The sequence below is a fragment of the Hemibagrus wyckioides genome, linkage group LG09 (assembly GCF_019097595.1).
Source record: "Hemibagrus wyckioides isolate EC202008001 linkage group LG09, SWU_Hwy_1.0, whole genome shotgun sequence".
Taxonomy (NCBI): domain Eukaryota; kingdom Metazoa; phylum Chordata; class Actinopteri; order Siluriformes; family Bagridae; genus Hemibagrus; species Hemibagrus wyckioides.
In genome coordinates this window covers 17,771,385-17,787,069 of record NC_080718.1, presented here as the reverse complement: position 1 = coordinate 17,787,069, position 15,685 = coordinate 17,771,385, and the positions used below count along the sequence as shown (strand labels likewise).

The window sequence follows — 15,685 nt, the reverse complement described above, 5'->3', positions numbered from 1 at the left end:
AACATTCTTTACATGTACAGTATGTATCTGTTTTCTGCATATAAATGATCACCTTCTCCCTGAAAGTTCTCCACTCATGAGCTGTGTCCTCCAGCACCCTCTCCTGACCTCGAGCCATGCTTCGGAGTCTAGTCCAACGCTGCCATACCGTGGTCATAGAGCGGCTAATGGTGGCTTTGCTGGTATCACTGCCAATCAGCTCCAGCTGAGATGCTCGTTCTTCCAAACTTGTCAGCTTCTCCTGGAATCCATTCACCATGGACACCAGTGACTGTAGAACAAAAAAGATGGACTTGTCAAATGCAAACTATATACACATAATACATTATTTTTAGAATACTAATTTATTTCAGCAGGATGCGTCTACCTTATGACTCTTGAGTTTCTCTTCTGCTTCCTGAATGGTTGCTGCCTTGGCTGTGGAGAACTCAGTCAGTTTCTTCTCTGCCTCATTCAACAGATCAATGACTGTCTGTCGAGCCTCTTGATAGGATTTCCATTGCTCCACACAGCTGACAATAGCATATGAAATAAATAATACTTAATATACATAGAAATCACCTACATCTCTATTACACATTTAATAGGTATAAAATGTTTTTTTTTCTAAAGAATGTCATTACTATATTGTTATTGCTAAAATAGAACTTACTGATATATTGATCGTTGATAGATCATACATTCCCTGCTATGTTGTAAGTTACCTTGGTACAGCTGCTAATGTTTCAAAAAACCTAATGCAGCTTAATGTATTTTAATCTGAAATTCTATTTATTTTGAAACACTTAACATTTCATACAATTATTTAGCACACACTGGTATTAGCTGGGTATATTTGTATTCCCAAATAAAGCAAGGCAACAGCTTGACATCATGGAAAGTTAGTGCCACTAATGCTCACTTACAAATCTAGCAAAAAACATTCCTTTAAACTTAGTGTACTGTACCTGTTCAAAACATCCTGATGACACTGAAGCTGATCTCTGACCTCTACACCTCTTTGCTGAGCAGACTCCACGCTCTCTCGCAGCTGTTCTTTTGCTGTGGTGTTCACAAGATTTTCCAATTGGGGTGGGAGTGCCTCAAGTTCCTGAAGCACACTGAGGAAGTCTTGCTCAGTTGCCATGATATCCTCTTGCTGCCGAAGACACTCTTCATAGTTCTCCACATCCACGCCCAGACTGGCCTGCTGCAAAAACCCTACAGCATCTTCAAGCCACTCGCATGCTGCTTGCATCCGTGAATGGTACTTTTGACACAAAGCCAGCGCTTGTTCTAGAGTAATCTGAATGTTTAATAAATAAATAAATAAGTAGAACAGTATGGTAAATAATTATACAATAAATAATAAGTATGGTACAGTCAACACTGGATCTTTGACTTGCCTGCTTGGAGCTGAGAGCTTGTTGAACATCAGCTTCCAGTTTGGCCATTTCTTGCAGGCTAGAATCTACATGGGCAGGAACAAGTTCATTAGCACTGGTGTACTTCTGTTTTTCCCTAGTGCTCAGTGCAGCCACAATCCTGAGTCGAGACTGCACCTCCTCCTGCATGATCTGCTGCTTCCTGATCTCTTCCTGGACCTTTTCCACCTTCACATCCACAACGACAGCACATCCCAGCTCATCTCTCACTTGTTGCAGCCAAGTCAAAGTTCGGTTCACTTCGGTTTCGAAGTCTTTACTCTGCACAAATCTGTTCTCACACTCCACTATCAACTCTCCAACAGCTGACTGCAGAGACTGAAGTTCCTCCTGCCAGGATATCACCCGCTGCTTAGAAGCCTCATGCGCAGCTGGGTCCATGTGAGAAGCAAGGTTTCCCATCTGCTCCATGAGCCGAGATAGATGAGAGCTGGCTCCTTGTAGACTGGCAGCAAGGGCATGATAATTTTTCAGTCTCTCTTCAGCTGACTGGGTCTCAGCATTGACTTTGACGAGTTGCTCTTTTGTGGCTTTCAACTCGGAGTCAACCTGCATGGCCATGGCTTGGTGATCCTCAAATGACTCCAAAGTGTCATCAAGGTGTTCTACTTTCTGTTCTATTAGCCTCTTTAGGCCATTATAAAGGCTGACCAGTTGAGTCATTTCCTCAGGTTGCCATGGCTGACCAGTGCTGCGAAAGCCCTCTTTTTTCTGGTTAAGCTCACTAACAGCCAGGCCAAGATTTGTCAACTCCTCAAGCAGTGCTTTATAATCACGCTGTAAACTGATGACCTGTTCTGTCTGCAAACCAACAGGCTGCGTACCAAGGTTATGGAACTGTTCCTCAAGCTCTTTCAATGCTTTGTGGGTCACATCAATGAAGGAGGAATACTCCTGGCGTGCAAGAATAGCTTGCTGTATTTTCTCCTGTTTTTCTTTTGCTAGTGCTAAGATGTTGTTGTATTGTTGCGGAAGACCATTAAGTTTCTCATCTAAGTAGCAGTGGTCAACCTCATTAAGGGTGGGCAATATGTCTTGACCTGCTCTTTGCACAATTAGAAGGAGATTTTCATATTCTGCTGCTTGATCCAATATTTGTTGGTATTTTGTCAGCTGTGCCTTTAGTTCTACATCTCCATTCATTAGGTTTATTTCAGGAAATGTCACAATATCTGCTTGCTTCAACCACTGACATGTCTTCTCTAGGTCTGCCTTGAAGTACTTTCTAGTTACTAGTACTTTCTCTAGTTCCTGTAGTCTTTGATTACACTTTTGCAAAGCTACCTCAAAGCTGTTCTGCAATTCCTGTAGTTTGGTTAGCATCTCAGACTTCTCATCCTCAGTGGTATCTTTCATCAGATCTCTGCCTTGGGACCATAAGGAAGTTAGCTCACTCTGGTAAGCTCTCAGACTGCTCTGGATATTCCTGCAGGTTCTTATCTGCTTATTCAAATCATCTGGTAAAAGCGCTATGTAATCATCAGAATGTGCTTTCTTCTCATTTTGTTGGACCCAGGTGATAGCCCGACTCACCGCAAGCAGGAACTGGGTCCTCTCTGTGAAAGCCTTACTGAGGTTTTTCCTTCTCTGGGCCACTTTAATACTCAATGATTCTACTTCAGCCTGGGTCTCTGAGATGAGTTGCTGTAATCGCTGTCTTTCATTCAAGCCTAGGTGTGCTAAAACCCTGTCTGCATCACTCATAGCTTGGGCCAGCAGTAGCTGCTTCGCTTCAAGCTCACTGCAAATGCTAAGGTGATCAAAAAGGAAGCTCTGTGCCACCTCTGGTGGTGGGCTCATTTTCATAGCCTCTGATAATGCAGGCTTCTGTTCCTCAGCCCACTCTCTTGCCTCTTTCAGCCGAGCTTCAACTTGAGTCATATCTTCAAGTGTCAGAATAGAGTCCTGAATCTTTCGCTCAATGAGACTCTCTAGGTGGGCCCATCGCTGCTCAAAGTGGCTGATCTGTTCTTTCACCAGCTCTTTATCATCCAGATTTAAGTGATACATTACTTTCTGCTTCTGGTCTTTAAGATCCTCAAGCATGCTCTTCTTTTCTTTGAGGACATGAGAGAGTTTCCGGAGAGCCTCTAGGTGTTCAGATGAGCTCTCAGCTTCAGTTCTAATCATTCAGGGAAAATTGAATATCATGTTGTAATTTGCATTATTTAATGTAATACTGAGCATCACTGATCAACCACAGTTTTAAACAATGTTTTTGAAGCCTACCTGGCTAGGTTGTCCCACTCCTTGGACACCTGTTCAAACAGAGCTTCCAAAGCACTGATGCAGTCATGGTACTCTCTTGTCCTCAGCAGATCCTCTTCCCTCTGGGTTTGAAGCTTATTGGCTTCATGACATAGCTCCAGCCATGCATGACTCAGGCGATTAAGCTCAGTGTGTTCTGGAGAAGACCTGCCTTCTGTAAGCTCACTTACATGTTCTGTCATCTTAGTCAGTGTACACTGTCTGCTGTGCAGATGCTCAACAAATTCCTAAAAACCAGGTTAATGATGTGAGTTAAATTCGACATATAAACCACAGTTTGGAGGTAATTTTACCTGAACATAATTTTGGTGGTTTTGGATGTATACTCAATGACTTTGGATTTCAATTTAACTAATGTCTAAAATGCAAAATGTCAGAATCATAAAAATTGCAGTTCCTACTTTGGCTTGATCCAGCATGTTTAAAGCAATCTTCGGCTCCAGTTCAGCTGGTCTCCTAGAGAGACTGTGCAGTTGCTGTTCCAAATCCTGGAACAGTGTAGACAGCTCCTGCTTCTGTTCCTTAATTTCCCTCCAGCTGTCTGACAGTTGCTGAGCTCTGGTTATCCTCTCTTCAAACTGTGGCATTGCAGTAAAAGACCCAATGTTAGCAGCAGCAACATGAGATGATTAGAAAAGTGGATTAGATCATGATTTTTACTGAAGTCACTGAACTCACCATGGTTTTGATCTGCTGGATCTTAGTAGCTGTGGCTCGTACTGTTTCAACAGATAAGTCACACACTGAGCAAACTAGATCAAGATAGGTGCTGGCCTGCTCCTGCAGAGCCCTTAAGTGCTTCACCTGCAGAAAATAGTATAAGAAAAAAAACGTGAGAGTAGTTAAGCCTTTAATAAAGAGCAATCTGATGTGCACAGTCTGTTTGGTCTTTCACTAACCTGTTTTAGTGCCTCTTGAAGGCCGAAGGGTTTTTGTGAATGAAGTTGTATTTCCTCTTGGACGGTGGAGAGCCAAGTTTCGCACTGCTGCAGAGTGTCCTGGTGACTAACGTGCTTCTGTAGCTCACGGTCAAGACTCTGATACACCTGATGCGGTACACACTCAGTGTTTAGGGAAAGGTTTGTATATGTATACTGATAAATACATGACACATGCTTTTTTGACAAAGATTCTCTTTCAACCATTCATTTTGGTATCGTTCTATCTCTGTGGGTAATATACAACTTTTTAGGTATGACAGCCTCTATCAGTAATAATGGAAAAAATCAGTCAGTTTAGACAAACCAAAATCTGTAGTGTAAATCATCAATTTTTTGACAATTTAGATATACCTAATAAAAACTGAAGGAAATGAGGTAGGTGCATCTCTAGCATAAAAGGATAGAGATACTAACCCGCTGTGCTGTGCTGCAGATAGCTGAATAACTGTCTTTGGTTCCTTGTTGGTGAGCCTGATTCTGCTGGCTGAGCTTGGCCTGAACTTGTTCTGAACAATGACTGACAAGACCATCTCCTTTCACCTTCAGACTCGTCAAACACTCTTCAAAACTAGCTATCTCCTCCATTATGGCCTGGAAAAAATGATTGTATGTTCACCATTGGAGTTGTAATCCTTTGTACAGCAGTGAAAACTGGCAGCAGAGTAAAACTTTTACATATCTTCTAGTTTGCAATAATTGATCTCACTATGATGTATTTTTACTGTTACTCTTTTTTTTCACTCTTTTTTAATTCATTCGAGCTAAACGTGAAAAAGAAAACAAATTGTATATGTTCGATTTTTAATTAGCATTTACTAATATAGTTACTATTATTTAGTATTGTTTTACTAGTATTTACTAACATTTAAGTACATGACTGTGAATTGTTGTGCTGCATAAAACTGATATCAAGCTCATGCTCAAGGGTCATAACCAGTATCTATGAACAACAAATATTTGCCAGTATGTGGGCAATCACAATATAAAAATATACCTACCTTGTGTCGTGCCAGCTGCTGCGTAGCTGTCTCTAAATTGTCGCTTTGCATAGAATCAGAGGTTACCAGTCTACTAGACATCTGTAACAGCCATTTCTCCACTTCCTGTAGTTTACTATTATAGTCTTCATGCTCTTTCACCCCTTCTGCCAATTTCTGCACATGGGACTGGAAACAACACAACACCCACCGCTCTTTTTAGCATTTGGCTCCCTTTTTTATGTTTGTTAGAAACATGTGATATTTAGACCTTCATAGGGGAATACCTTGGCTTTGCTGCATAGATCTTGATAATCATTTTGCAGCTTGGTCATATTCTCTCTGATTGTGGGATCATGTACAATTTCAAGCAGAGCTTCTCCTTTCTCGATGACAGACTTCACAGATGACTCATGAGATTGCATAGTTTGTTGGATTGTCTATTAGGAAATAAAAATACATTAATAAACATACTGTTCAACAAGAAGAGTATCCTATCGAATCCTAGTCAAGAGGTTGAATGCAAAAATTACATATGGCATAATAAGTACAAAATAAACTCACTTTGTACTTGGCAAACTGAGCCTTTTTTTGGTAAAGTTCAGCTTTAAGTTCCACAGAGGAGACAAGAAGGGACTTCATCTCATTAAGCCACTGGGTCTGTGCCTTATATTTGTCTAGAAAGTCTTTAGATAGCTGAATACACTTCTCCTGAGCTTTGAGCTCAACCCGTAGAGCTCCCATTAGGCCATCCAGCTGGGAGAGACGACCATTTATTTCCTCTTTCAGTTGTTCAGCTTCTGACTCCTCCAGGAATGCCATTGCTCGCTCTGTCTTCTCCCGCATAGTCTTCAGGAAAGTATGCCCCAACTCCATATCACCCTGCAGAGCCTGATTCATCAAAATGAAGTGTTGAGATTTTTAAGAATATGTACATTACAAGCCAGAAATCTTTCTTATCTGCAAGCCAACACAGGATTAAAAGCTTTTCTTATTGCCTTACCTCGAGTTTTTTCATTTTCCTCTCCATGGCAACACAATCAATAACATCAATGCTAATGGCCACACTGCTAAAGTTCTTCTGTGCTGTGCTCAGCCAGTCAGAGAAAGTATTAAAGATGCTATGGGCTTCTTCAATGCCAGACACCTCTGCCTTCAGTTGTTTGATTGTCTCCTACATGACAAAAATAAAAGCCATATGTACTATACTGTGTGTATTGTATGTGTCTATTCATACATGTGGGTGCATATATCCTACATGCAGATGCAGTAGCAGGGCATGGTAGCGTGAGGTAAGCTGTGTAGCCCTAGTACTGACACGACTGCTAATGTGTGTCTCTTCTAAGACCTGCTGGGCCAGGGTACTTAAACCTTCTATTTCCTCCTGGTATGCCAGGACTTCCTCATGCCATCCCTGTACAACACAATAAATACAAGGGCAGTGGCAAAATTTAAACAAAATAAACATTTGATGTAAGGCCCAAAACCAACAGTATCATTAAAAGACACTTTGTCTTCACAAACCTTCAGCAACTCTAGTTGGGCCTCCTTAGTGGCTTTGTTAGAACGCCTGCAACTGCGCAGCTGTCCTTTATTCTCCATTCCCTTTAACCAGCTATCAAGGCGCTGGAACTTCTGTTCCATCTGACGTAGCTTGGCTATGGCACTGTTTAGCTGAGATCTTGTTTCAGTCAGTCGGGCCTGGTAAGATCCCCACTCCTGCTGCACTGTCTCCAGGGTGCGGTCCTCTAACTGGGGTATTCCCCATGGAATAACCTGTTCTCTACTCACCAGCACTGTGTTTAGCAGAGCCTGTCCCTGTGTACAATGCACTTGCAGATCCTATAGATGGTCAAGCAGATGAGATTTATAATTTGTGAGGGAACAAAGTTGTCTGTTTTTTTTTTTTGTCATGTAGTGAGAAATGTCATGCTTTTGTGTTCTCACTTGAAGTTTGTGTAAGGTTTCCTCCAGGGTATCTACATCTCCTTCTAGCTGGGTGTAGCAACTCAGTTTTTCCTGCTGCTGCTCCAGCCAGTCTTTAAACTCATGCAGATTGTTCTGGTACTCCTGATGAGCTCTCAACAGCTCCTCTGCCTTTCCCACCCCAGCCTTAATAAAAAGAAAACCATGCTTTTCTTGTTAATACTTTACCAGGCACTGATATATCCTATTTTTTGACTGAGAGCTGAGCTTAGTAATGTACCTGGGCCCTCTCTTTAACACTCTTGTACCGCTCTTGCAAGTCTTGAATCTCCAACTGAGTGACATAGTGCTCAGCCATATTGGACCCTTTCACAGAGATAGTGTCCAGAACAGAGCTGTGGCTCAGCACCTCCTCATACAGCAACTACAATAAATCAGAATTATATACTTAAAGTAGACCCAAAAATGCTGAAACCTACTGAATATTTATTCTCTGATGTATTTCAGAATTCATAGCAGTAAACAGTAAATCCTTATTATCTCTTGACATTTACAATTATAATCAGTTGCATGATATTGTATTCTGGTGCAATGTAAGTGCATTGACTCAATGGCAATACCTTGACCTTGCCCAGATTGGCAGCTTTATCCCTCATCTCAGAGTACTGCTTGTCTGTGGAGTTGAGACTTTCTTCTACACCCTCAATCCAGCTCACAAACTGATGCACATCTTCCTGATAACTGGTCCACTGTGAGAGAGCTCCCTCCAGTTGACTGTGGGGTCACAAACATTTTATCTTCCACCACACATTCACAAACATTCTCTTAAAATGTATTGAAAGAAGCATCAGTTGTATAGTATAGTGTAATGTATAATGATTTATTTGTTTAAGGATGGGAATTATCAGATTAGACTTTAATTAGGCTGATTAAAAGAGAGAACAGCAGACATGCCTTTTGCACTGAATGGCTGCAGAAAGCAGGCTGTCCCATGAGTCTTTCAGGTCCTCAATCTGTTTGCAGACAAGAGGAACCCCCTCAGCCGACGTGTTCCTCCGCACAGACTCACCCCTAGTGACCAACATTTTCAGTTGGATCTCTTTTTCCTGGCGAGCTGTAAGCAGTGCCTGAAATGTGTAAAAGTAATTATAGTTGGTAAGTAAGCACAGCTTATGTATGCTAATGCCAATCATATGACTATTTTTAACTTTTATTAGTGCACCTCAAGTTTAATCATCCTGCTGTCCAGAACATTCTTATCTGCTGTTGGCGTGCAGTATGTCTGCAGCATATGACTGGTGTCTGCCACCCAGTTCTGCAGCTCCTTCAGACCCTGAGAGAAGAGCTGGTGCTCGGACACAATCCTCTCAATTCTGGATGCTTTTTCCTAGTACGGCATATTCCAATAAAAATCACATGAATCAACAAATCACATACAAATTAATACATAGTAATAATTTCTTTGGCTGTTTTTTTTATTTTCCACTTATCTTTAAAATGTTAAATGTGATAAGAGAATCACAATTTCCATATGTTAACACATTGATTTGTACAGTTGATCACTGTGAGTTGTCTTTGTTAATTAGTTACTAGTGATCCAGCTTTGCTTCACCATATTCATGCACAATGAACATTCATAAGAGGAAGAGAATACTGTTTTGAGTCGTGATAGAATAATGTAGTTGTTACAGTTTTATGAGGATATTTAAGGTATACAGACTGCAATCTGCCTTTACTATCTGCACATGCCTATATCTATTCAATCTCAACTTGCGCTTCCTCCTTTTAACCGTCTATCTTGCCAGGAAGCAGTGAAGTCAGACTGGTAGTAGGCAGGCAGACGTTACCTTGGTCTGGTTGCTTAAAGCTAGGTATTGAGCAGAGAGCTGCGAAACACGATGCACAAAGCCCTTTCCGGCCGTGTGTCTGTCCCAGAGCTGCTTGGCCTTCTCTCTCAGTCTGCTCAGCTGAGCCTCCTGAGAGGCCAACTCCTCAAGCACAGACTGTAAACGCACAAGCACATTAGCACAAGCATGCAGCTTAGGACACAAGCACTGTGTACCTCCATTAGTATGACTGAAGTGTTAAGATGGCTACATTGAAGCATGCTGAAGAGATTGATGTAATTAATGTTAGACAAACATTGAGCCAGACTGACAAAGAGGATGCAATGAATTAAAGCATGATGCAAAGCTGAGGCTAAGCAACTTAAAGGTGGAGTTTTTTTGTTGCATGAGCTATGAAATGCAGTCTATAATTGCATTTACAATAGAATAAACCAGAGTTTAAAAAAAATATATATTTATTTCTAACCTATGAATTTAAAGTACGCAAAATGATTTGTATGAAATGGACCATAACAACATACTATTTACAATAAATAACAGTAAGATATATAACAACTAATAATAGTCAGAACTGCCTTTAAAAAGCATTCTACTGTAGGTCTAGGTATGTAAGTAGAATGACAGCGTCACAATGTGATGCCGATGAACAAATGATAAGTAAATGTAAAAATAACCTAAAATTAAGAGGATGGAAGAACAATGATCATGTTCATCAGTGACAGATGTCTTAAATTTGTGAAGTCATGGCAGCTGCACATACAACCTGGCATACTGTACCTGGAGTTTTTGAAGCTCGTGTTTCTTGGCTGGGAGGTCATGCAGACGACTACTGCTTTCCTGCACTTTCACCTCTGTCTGGTTCAGCCAGTCCTGAAGTGGCTCCATGTTGGACTCAAAGTCCCTCATCTGTGCTTGCAGATTCTGTCACAAATCACACAGTACTGAAGTATTAACTTTTGTTAAAACATTTTTGTCAAAACATTAAAATGTCTGATTTTAGAATGCCATAATTAGTTGGTAAGGAACATTTAAGGAACTATACTTGTAAAGCAGTCTCTCTTTGGTGCAGGTTTGTCATAAGCGACTTCCAGTCCTCTCTTGCGCTGCTCACTTTAGCTCGGACTGCATTCACCCGCTCTTTAGGAGCTATGCTGGTCAGCAGGTCTCCGCTAGCAGCCAGTGCATTCAGCTTACCATGCCCCTGCTCTCTGTCACTCAGGAAGTCCTGCAAATCACCACAACAAATTCAATACTGGTAATTCTCTATAGTGGTTTACTAACTTTAAAAAGAAATTGAATCTTGGTTTAAATTGTCTGAAATGACATATGACTAGAAAAATATTTTGTTATGGTATGTACATAGTACCTGGATCTTCTGAAGACTAGATGAAGCTTCGCTGAGATTTTGAGGGGCATCAAAACATTTGGCCGTGTTAATTTTAGCATTGACCAGCCACTGCTGAAACTCTCGGAAAGCAGTACGGAATTTCTGCTCCAGCAGCTTCTCTTTTCTTTGGCATTCCCGAGAAGCATGCAAACTGAGGCTGCAGCAGAAAAGAGAAAGACTTAACTATCTTCAGTTCTACATATGACTTTCTACAGGTTCAAGCTTTGGCAGAACTTGTAGAAAGACTCCTAGGTTTATATTAATTTTACCATCATTATTCATCTCATCATGAACCTAAACCTTTATAAGGCTTTATTAAACTTCTCACCTGTTGTACTCTTTGATTAGGGTGGATACCCTTGTGGACTGTGTTCCCAGGTCTCTGGAGAAACGGCAGAGGTCATTCAGCTGTGACTTCAGATTGTCTGACATGGGTTCGGAATTGAGTAATGCTTCCAGGGTATCCTAATTCATAGTAACATGAGTTTCAATTAGAATTTATAGTATGCAAGATGAATTGATTCATTCACTGACCATGACAGTGCTACAAATCTGTTCTTTCAGTTGTTTAACATAGTTTATATGTCTTATGTCTGGTATGTCATGTCTGATCATTTTATGAATCCTGTACCTTGGCAATCTGCCAGGCCTGTACCGCTTCCTCACTGGTGTCCATGGCCTCCACCTGCTGCAGTGTGCCATGCCATTCATGCAGTCGACTGCTAAAGTCCTGCAGGTCCTGCTCCAGCTGTGCAGCAAGAGAGCTGAACTCCTGATCTGAGCTAGCCATCTGAGCCAGTGTGGCCTCTAGGCCAGAGTGCACATGTTTGGCTCCATGTTCCCACTGCTCCCAAGCAGAGAGCAGTCCTGCCTCCTCCCTCTCCAGAGCCTCACAACCTACAGTGGATGTGTGATCACGCACTGCAGCTCCACACCGCTGCACTCGCTCCAGCCTTTCCCTGCCCTGCTTCCTGGAGTTCAACAGCTCCTACCATCAAAAACAGGAAGGCCAGCAATCACATACTTGCAATAATAATGCTATTCTGAGCATCTGTATAAATAATTGTAATTCACTTTGCACACCCTTACCTGCACTCTAGAGAGTTTCTTCTGAACAGAGGCGGCATCTCCGGACATGTCAGACCAGCGCTGAAGCTCCTCTTTTGCAGAGGTCAGCCAGTCATTCAGTTCCCGAACAGAATCCAGATACAACTCATGCTCTTTCACTATCTCACCCATCTGCTGTACTTTACTCTACAGAAAATGACAAAATATCAACACTCCAGGGCTAAATCGACACTGCTTGCTTGGCAGCATAGTAAGCAGACATAACATATACCTGTAGATCAACTTTACCTTGATAACTGCTGTGATATCCGAGAACTGGGCATTGAGTTCTGCTCTAGGCTCTTCTGCAAAGGCCTGGTCTCCAGTTTTCGCAAACAGTTCTGTAGATTTCTCATTCAGGCGACTAAGTGTTGCTGAGTGGCTGTCAATGTCAGCCTCTATGGCCCGCAGGCGCTCCAGCAGAGAGACCTTTTCCTTCAGTCCAGGTTGTTGAGGAAGAGCGACTTCAACCTCTTGCTCCACTGTGTCCATCCATTGCTGCAACTGAGCTTTTCCTTCCTGATAGCTGCTCCACTGTGTCACTGTCCACTCCAGACGACTGTTTTATACACACATATGCAAATACAACTCATGTTCTTTCATCTCACCCACACAGAGCAGCCAATTAAGTTGCAGGTTTGTAATTGTTGCACTATTATAACTGTACCTGTGACAGCTCATGGCAGCCATAAGCATGTTAGCCCAGGAATCTTTCAGACTCTGAAGCTGAGAGCGGATAGCCTTTTGTTTATCCTTACTACAGTTCTTCACAATCTGCTCACCCTTCCCTACAGTCATATTCAGCTTCACTTCTCCTTCTCCCTTCATTAACAAAATATCCTGTAACACAGTTAAACCATTTTTAATACTACAATTCCTTGTGATGAGTGATAAGTGAATATCAGTGAGACTACCAACCTGTACAAGTCCCAGTCTCTTTTCTAGAGTCTCTTTGTTGCCAGTAGTGCTGCTAAGAGCTGTGAGTCGTTCTTGTATGTTACTGAGCCAGGCCCATGTGGTCTCCAGTGTCTCATCAAAAGACTGTTGCTCCTGCAGGCTGAGCTGACAGCTGCGCAGACGCTCTCTCACTGCCTTCAGCAGAGTCTGCTGCTGCATCTGTAGCTGTGTTGACACCCGCAACTCAGAACCACTGCCATGACCTCCCTCAATCAGAGTCTGAGATTCTTGGCACAGACTCTCAAATGAATCCCTACAGGAGCAAATACATCATCAACAGGTGACATTAAGCTTCTGTATATTCCTGCATCTCTTTTTTTCCAACATGTTTTATCTGCATGGACAACACTTACATAAAGTATATACACATAAATTCATTAAATGTAATAATATCTCACCTTTCTTTCAGAGCTTCCTCATAAAACGCCTCAACTCGCTCTAGTGTTGTTTTCTCCTGCTCAACATGTTTGCTTTCAGGCAGCTCTGTGCTCAGCCTCACTTCCATACGCTCCAGCCAACGGCTCAGCCTCTGCAGATTGTTCTCAAAGCTGTACAGACATAAACATGCACAAAATGTACCTACCATTCTTTATCCTGAGATAAATCCAACATATGCCCAACCACTAGAGGAACAATCCAGCAGAAATAGTTAGTACCATGTAATAAGGATTCTCTCCTCACCTATTGAGCAGACTAGCACTTTCCTCAAGACTTTGTTGGCTCAGCCTGCACTGTTCCACATAACTGTCCCAGTCCTGTTGGATGCAAGAGAGGCTCTGCTGCACTTGGCCAGCACTGGCCTTAGGTAGGTGAAGAAGGAGTTTCTCCCCCTCCTGACACACCTGCATTAGACGACTTTCTCCATCTTCAACCCTCTCAAGAGCCCCCTGAAGAACACAAGAGCACAATAAAGTGATGTAAGATGAGGATGATATGTTATATGTAATGTATGACTTGGAAGAGCCGTACCTTCAGCTTCTGCAATTTGCGCTCTACAACACTGATGTCACCAGAGTAATCCGAGCATTCTCTCACTATGTCCTTTTGTCCAGAAAGCCAAGAGTGAAACTGTTTCAAAAGATCTACAAAAGATTTACAATAATGAGAGAGCAGTTTAGTGTGAAAACGGATACCGCATAATATGAACCTACCATTATGGTACCTATTAATAGCAAAAAAGCTCACTAGATTTCAATCAGAGAATAGTAACTCTCACCACTAAAGAGCTGCTGTAGCCCTTGCTGCATTGATCCCAACCTTTTAACACACAGCTGATTGACAGTTTCATATTTCTTGATGAGATCAGTTAAAGAAGTCCCAAGGCTAGCCAGCTCTTCAGAAGGGTATTTCCTGCAAAGTGTGTTCAGGCTCTCTCGTGATGAGTCTATACTTGCTTGCTGGTTCTGCAGCTCTTTTTGTATATCCTACAAAATAAAACAGGATACACCCAATCGAAAGTAAGCTACATGAAGTCATGTGATTATAAGTTAAGATATCAGTGTGACAGACAGGTTCAGTTTAAATCTGATTGCAAATTTCCCCACTGTGGGAAGAATAAAGATTTATCTTATCTTATTTTATCTTACATACTAATGTGTACTACAACTATGATGGTCTAAGTTCATGGGGCATGACATGAGCAGTTAAAAGTTTTTTTCTTAACCTTTATTCTGCAGATCTCTTCTGGAGGTGATGCAGAAGCTGTATCCAGCAAAGAGCCCTCCACTGTCGTCAGCCATTCAGTCATTTGGGAAAGGAAGCCCTCTAGCTGTTTCTTCTGAGAGCAGAATTCACTTAGATTGTTCTTTGCTTGTGCACACAGCTCCTGCACATTGTTTATCTTCTTCTGCAGATCAGTCTCCATGACCTGCCAGAGAATTCAAGATTAAAGGTGTGCATACAGCCATATACTCATGCTGACTTAAATGTTTACAAATCCTTATTTACAAGCCATACCTGCAGTGATGCGGGAATGTCTTTGGTACTGCAAAGCTGTTTCAAATCCAACATTTTGGCTTGTATCGTGTCTAACATCTCCTCTTTTTGTTCCACTTCCACCTGCATTAGAAAAGAAACATTAGATCCAGCTCCATCAGCTTGATTACAATATAAAGTAAGAACTGTATTTCGCAATCATAACACATGCCTTGACTTCAGCAAGGCGATTTTCAGTCTTCTGGCTGTCATTGAACTTGTTAAGGCTGTCTGTGAGTTCCATCACACAGCTATTAGACCAGCTATCAATCTCCTCGTTGATACGGTAAACATCCTCCCATATAGAGGAACTCTTTCGAAGTTTCTCAAGGTTGTCCTCAATTCTCTCAGACACCTATAGGGCAGAAAGGAAATGCACTGATTTTGAAAGTACAAGGACCTAGCCAAAAAAAGACAATTTTAATTAAAGACCACTGAAGAACTTTTATATGTCTTGTGACACACTTACATCTAGCCACTGGTCCACGACAGATTCCATATCTGTCTTTAACACTTGGGTTTGACAGTCTGGAATCCTGTTTAACTCACACACCAGTTGTTTTGCTTTACTTGAGAAGTGATCCAGTTGCCCCTGATTAGCTGTCAGTTCCATCTTTATTGCTTCATGCTAATACAAAAAACATTTGGTCAGGAACTGATTTTTTTCTGAAACAATCTGTTCTAATAGATCAACGTTATGCACTAAGACTCACCTTTGACAGGGACCTTTTGGTGTCTTCCTGGTCCTTTAGACCAAGTTTGTTGACAGCTACAGTCTCTGCATTTTCTACTATTGCGTTAATAGAGGATTTCAGACTCTGGTAGTCTTTCATGAGCTCAATCATGGCAGTGCACTGCTCCTGCCTAGAACGTGGGA

At 41.7% G+C, this 15,685-nt stretch overlaps 1 protein-coding gene across 9 annotated transcripts in view; it reads right to left on the bottom strand.

Annotated features, from left to right (window-relative positions):
• syne1b (spectrin repeat containing, nuclear envelope 1b) overlaps window positions 1-15,685 on the bottom strand; it is a 66,459-nt gene that overhangs the window by 24,643 nt on the left and 26,131 nt on the right. For 8 of the 9 annotated variants that reach the window (XM_058398411.1, XM_058398419.1, XM_058398418.1 and 5 more), the window contains 39 exons: window positions 15,522-15,672; window positions 15,278-15,436; window positions 14,981-15,163; window positions 14,791-14,892; window positions 14,498-14,701; window positions 14,051-14,258; window positions 13,804-13,916; window positions 13,516-13,721; window positions 13,233-13,382; window positions 12,796-13,087; window positions 12,545-12,717; window positions 12,127-12,436; window positions 11,860-12,024; window positions 11,402-11,758; window positions 11,099-11,235; window positions 10,750-10,927; window positions 10,426-10,608; window positions 10,161-10,304; window positions 9,384-9,539; window positions 8,759-8,923; window positions 8,491-8,663; window positions 8,157-8,310; window positions 7,817-7,960; window positions 7,558-7,722; window positions 7,135-7,452; window positions 6,869-7,024; window positions 6,614-6,784; window positions 6,175-6,501; window positions 5,898-6,050; window positions 5,632-5,799; window positions 5,048-5,224; window positions 4,592-4,738; window positions 4,371-4,496; window positions 4,094-4,270; window positions 3,654-3,919; window positions 1,386-3,546; window positions 948-1,285; window positions 368-512; window positions 53-271 (listed from right to left, as the gene is read on the bottom strand). In XM_058398411.1, the coding sequence (XP_058254394.1) occupies window positions 53-271; window positions 368-512; window positions 948-1,285; window positions 1,386-3,546; window positions 3,654-3,919; window positions 4,094-4,270; window positions 4,371-4,496; window positions 4,592-4,738; window positions 5,048-5,224; window positions 5,632-5,799; window positions 5,898-6,050; window positions 6,175-6,501; window positions 6,614-6,784; window positions 6,869-7,024; window positions 7,135-7,452; window positions 7,558-7,722; window positions 7,817-7,960; window positions 8,157-8,310; window positions 8,491-8,663; window positions 8,759-8,923; window positions 9,384-9,539; window positions 10,161-10,304; window positions 10,426-10,608; window positions 10,750-10,927; window positions 11,099-11,235; window positions 11,402-11,758; window positions 11,860-12,024; window positions 12,127-12,436; window positions 12,545-12,717; window positions 12,796-13,087; window positions 13,233-13,382; window positions 13,516-13,721; window positions 13,804-13,916; window positions 14,051-14,258; window positions 14,498-14,701; window positions 14,791-14,892; window positions 14,981-15,163; window positions 15,278-15,436; window positions 15,522-15,672 (9,421 nt within the window). The remainder of the gene's footprint in view (window positions 1-52; window positions 272-367; window positions 513-947; window positions 1,286-1,385; window positions 3,547-3,653; window positions 3,920-4,093; window positions 4,271-4,370; window positions 4,497-4,591; window positions 4,739-5,047; window positions 5,225-5,631; window positions 5,800-5,897; window positions 6,051-6,174; window positions 6,502-6,613; window positions 6,785-6,868; window positions 7,025-7,134; window positions 7,453-7,557; window positions 7,723-7,816; window positions 7,961-8,156; window positions 8,311-8,490; window positions 8,664-8,758; window positions 8,924-9,383; window positions 9,540-10,160; window positions 10,305-10,425; window positions 10,609-10,749; window positions 10,928-11,098; window positions 11,236-11,401; window positions 11,759-11,859; window positions 12,025-12,126; window positions 12,437-12,544; window positions 12,718-12,795; window positions 13,088-13,232; window positions 13,383-13,515; window positions 13,722-13,803; window positions 13,917-14,050; window positions 14,259-14,497; window positions 14,702-14,790; window positions 14,893-14,980; window positions 15,164-15,277; window positions 15,437-15,521; window positions 15,673-15,685) is intronic. The other variant, XM_058398415.1, reaches the window with a different exon arrangement.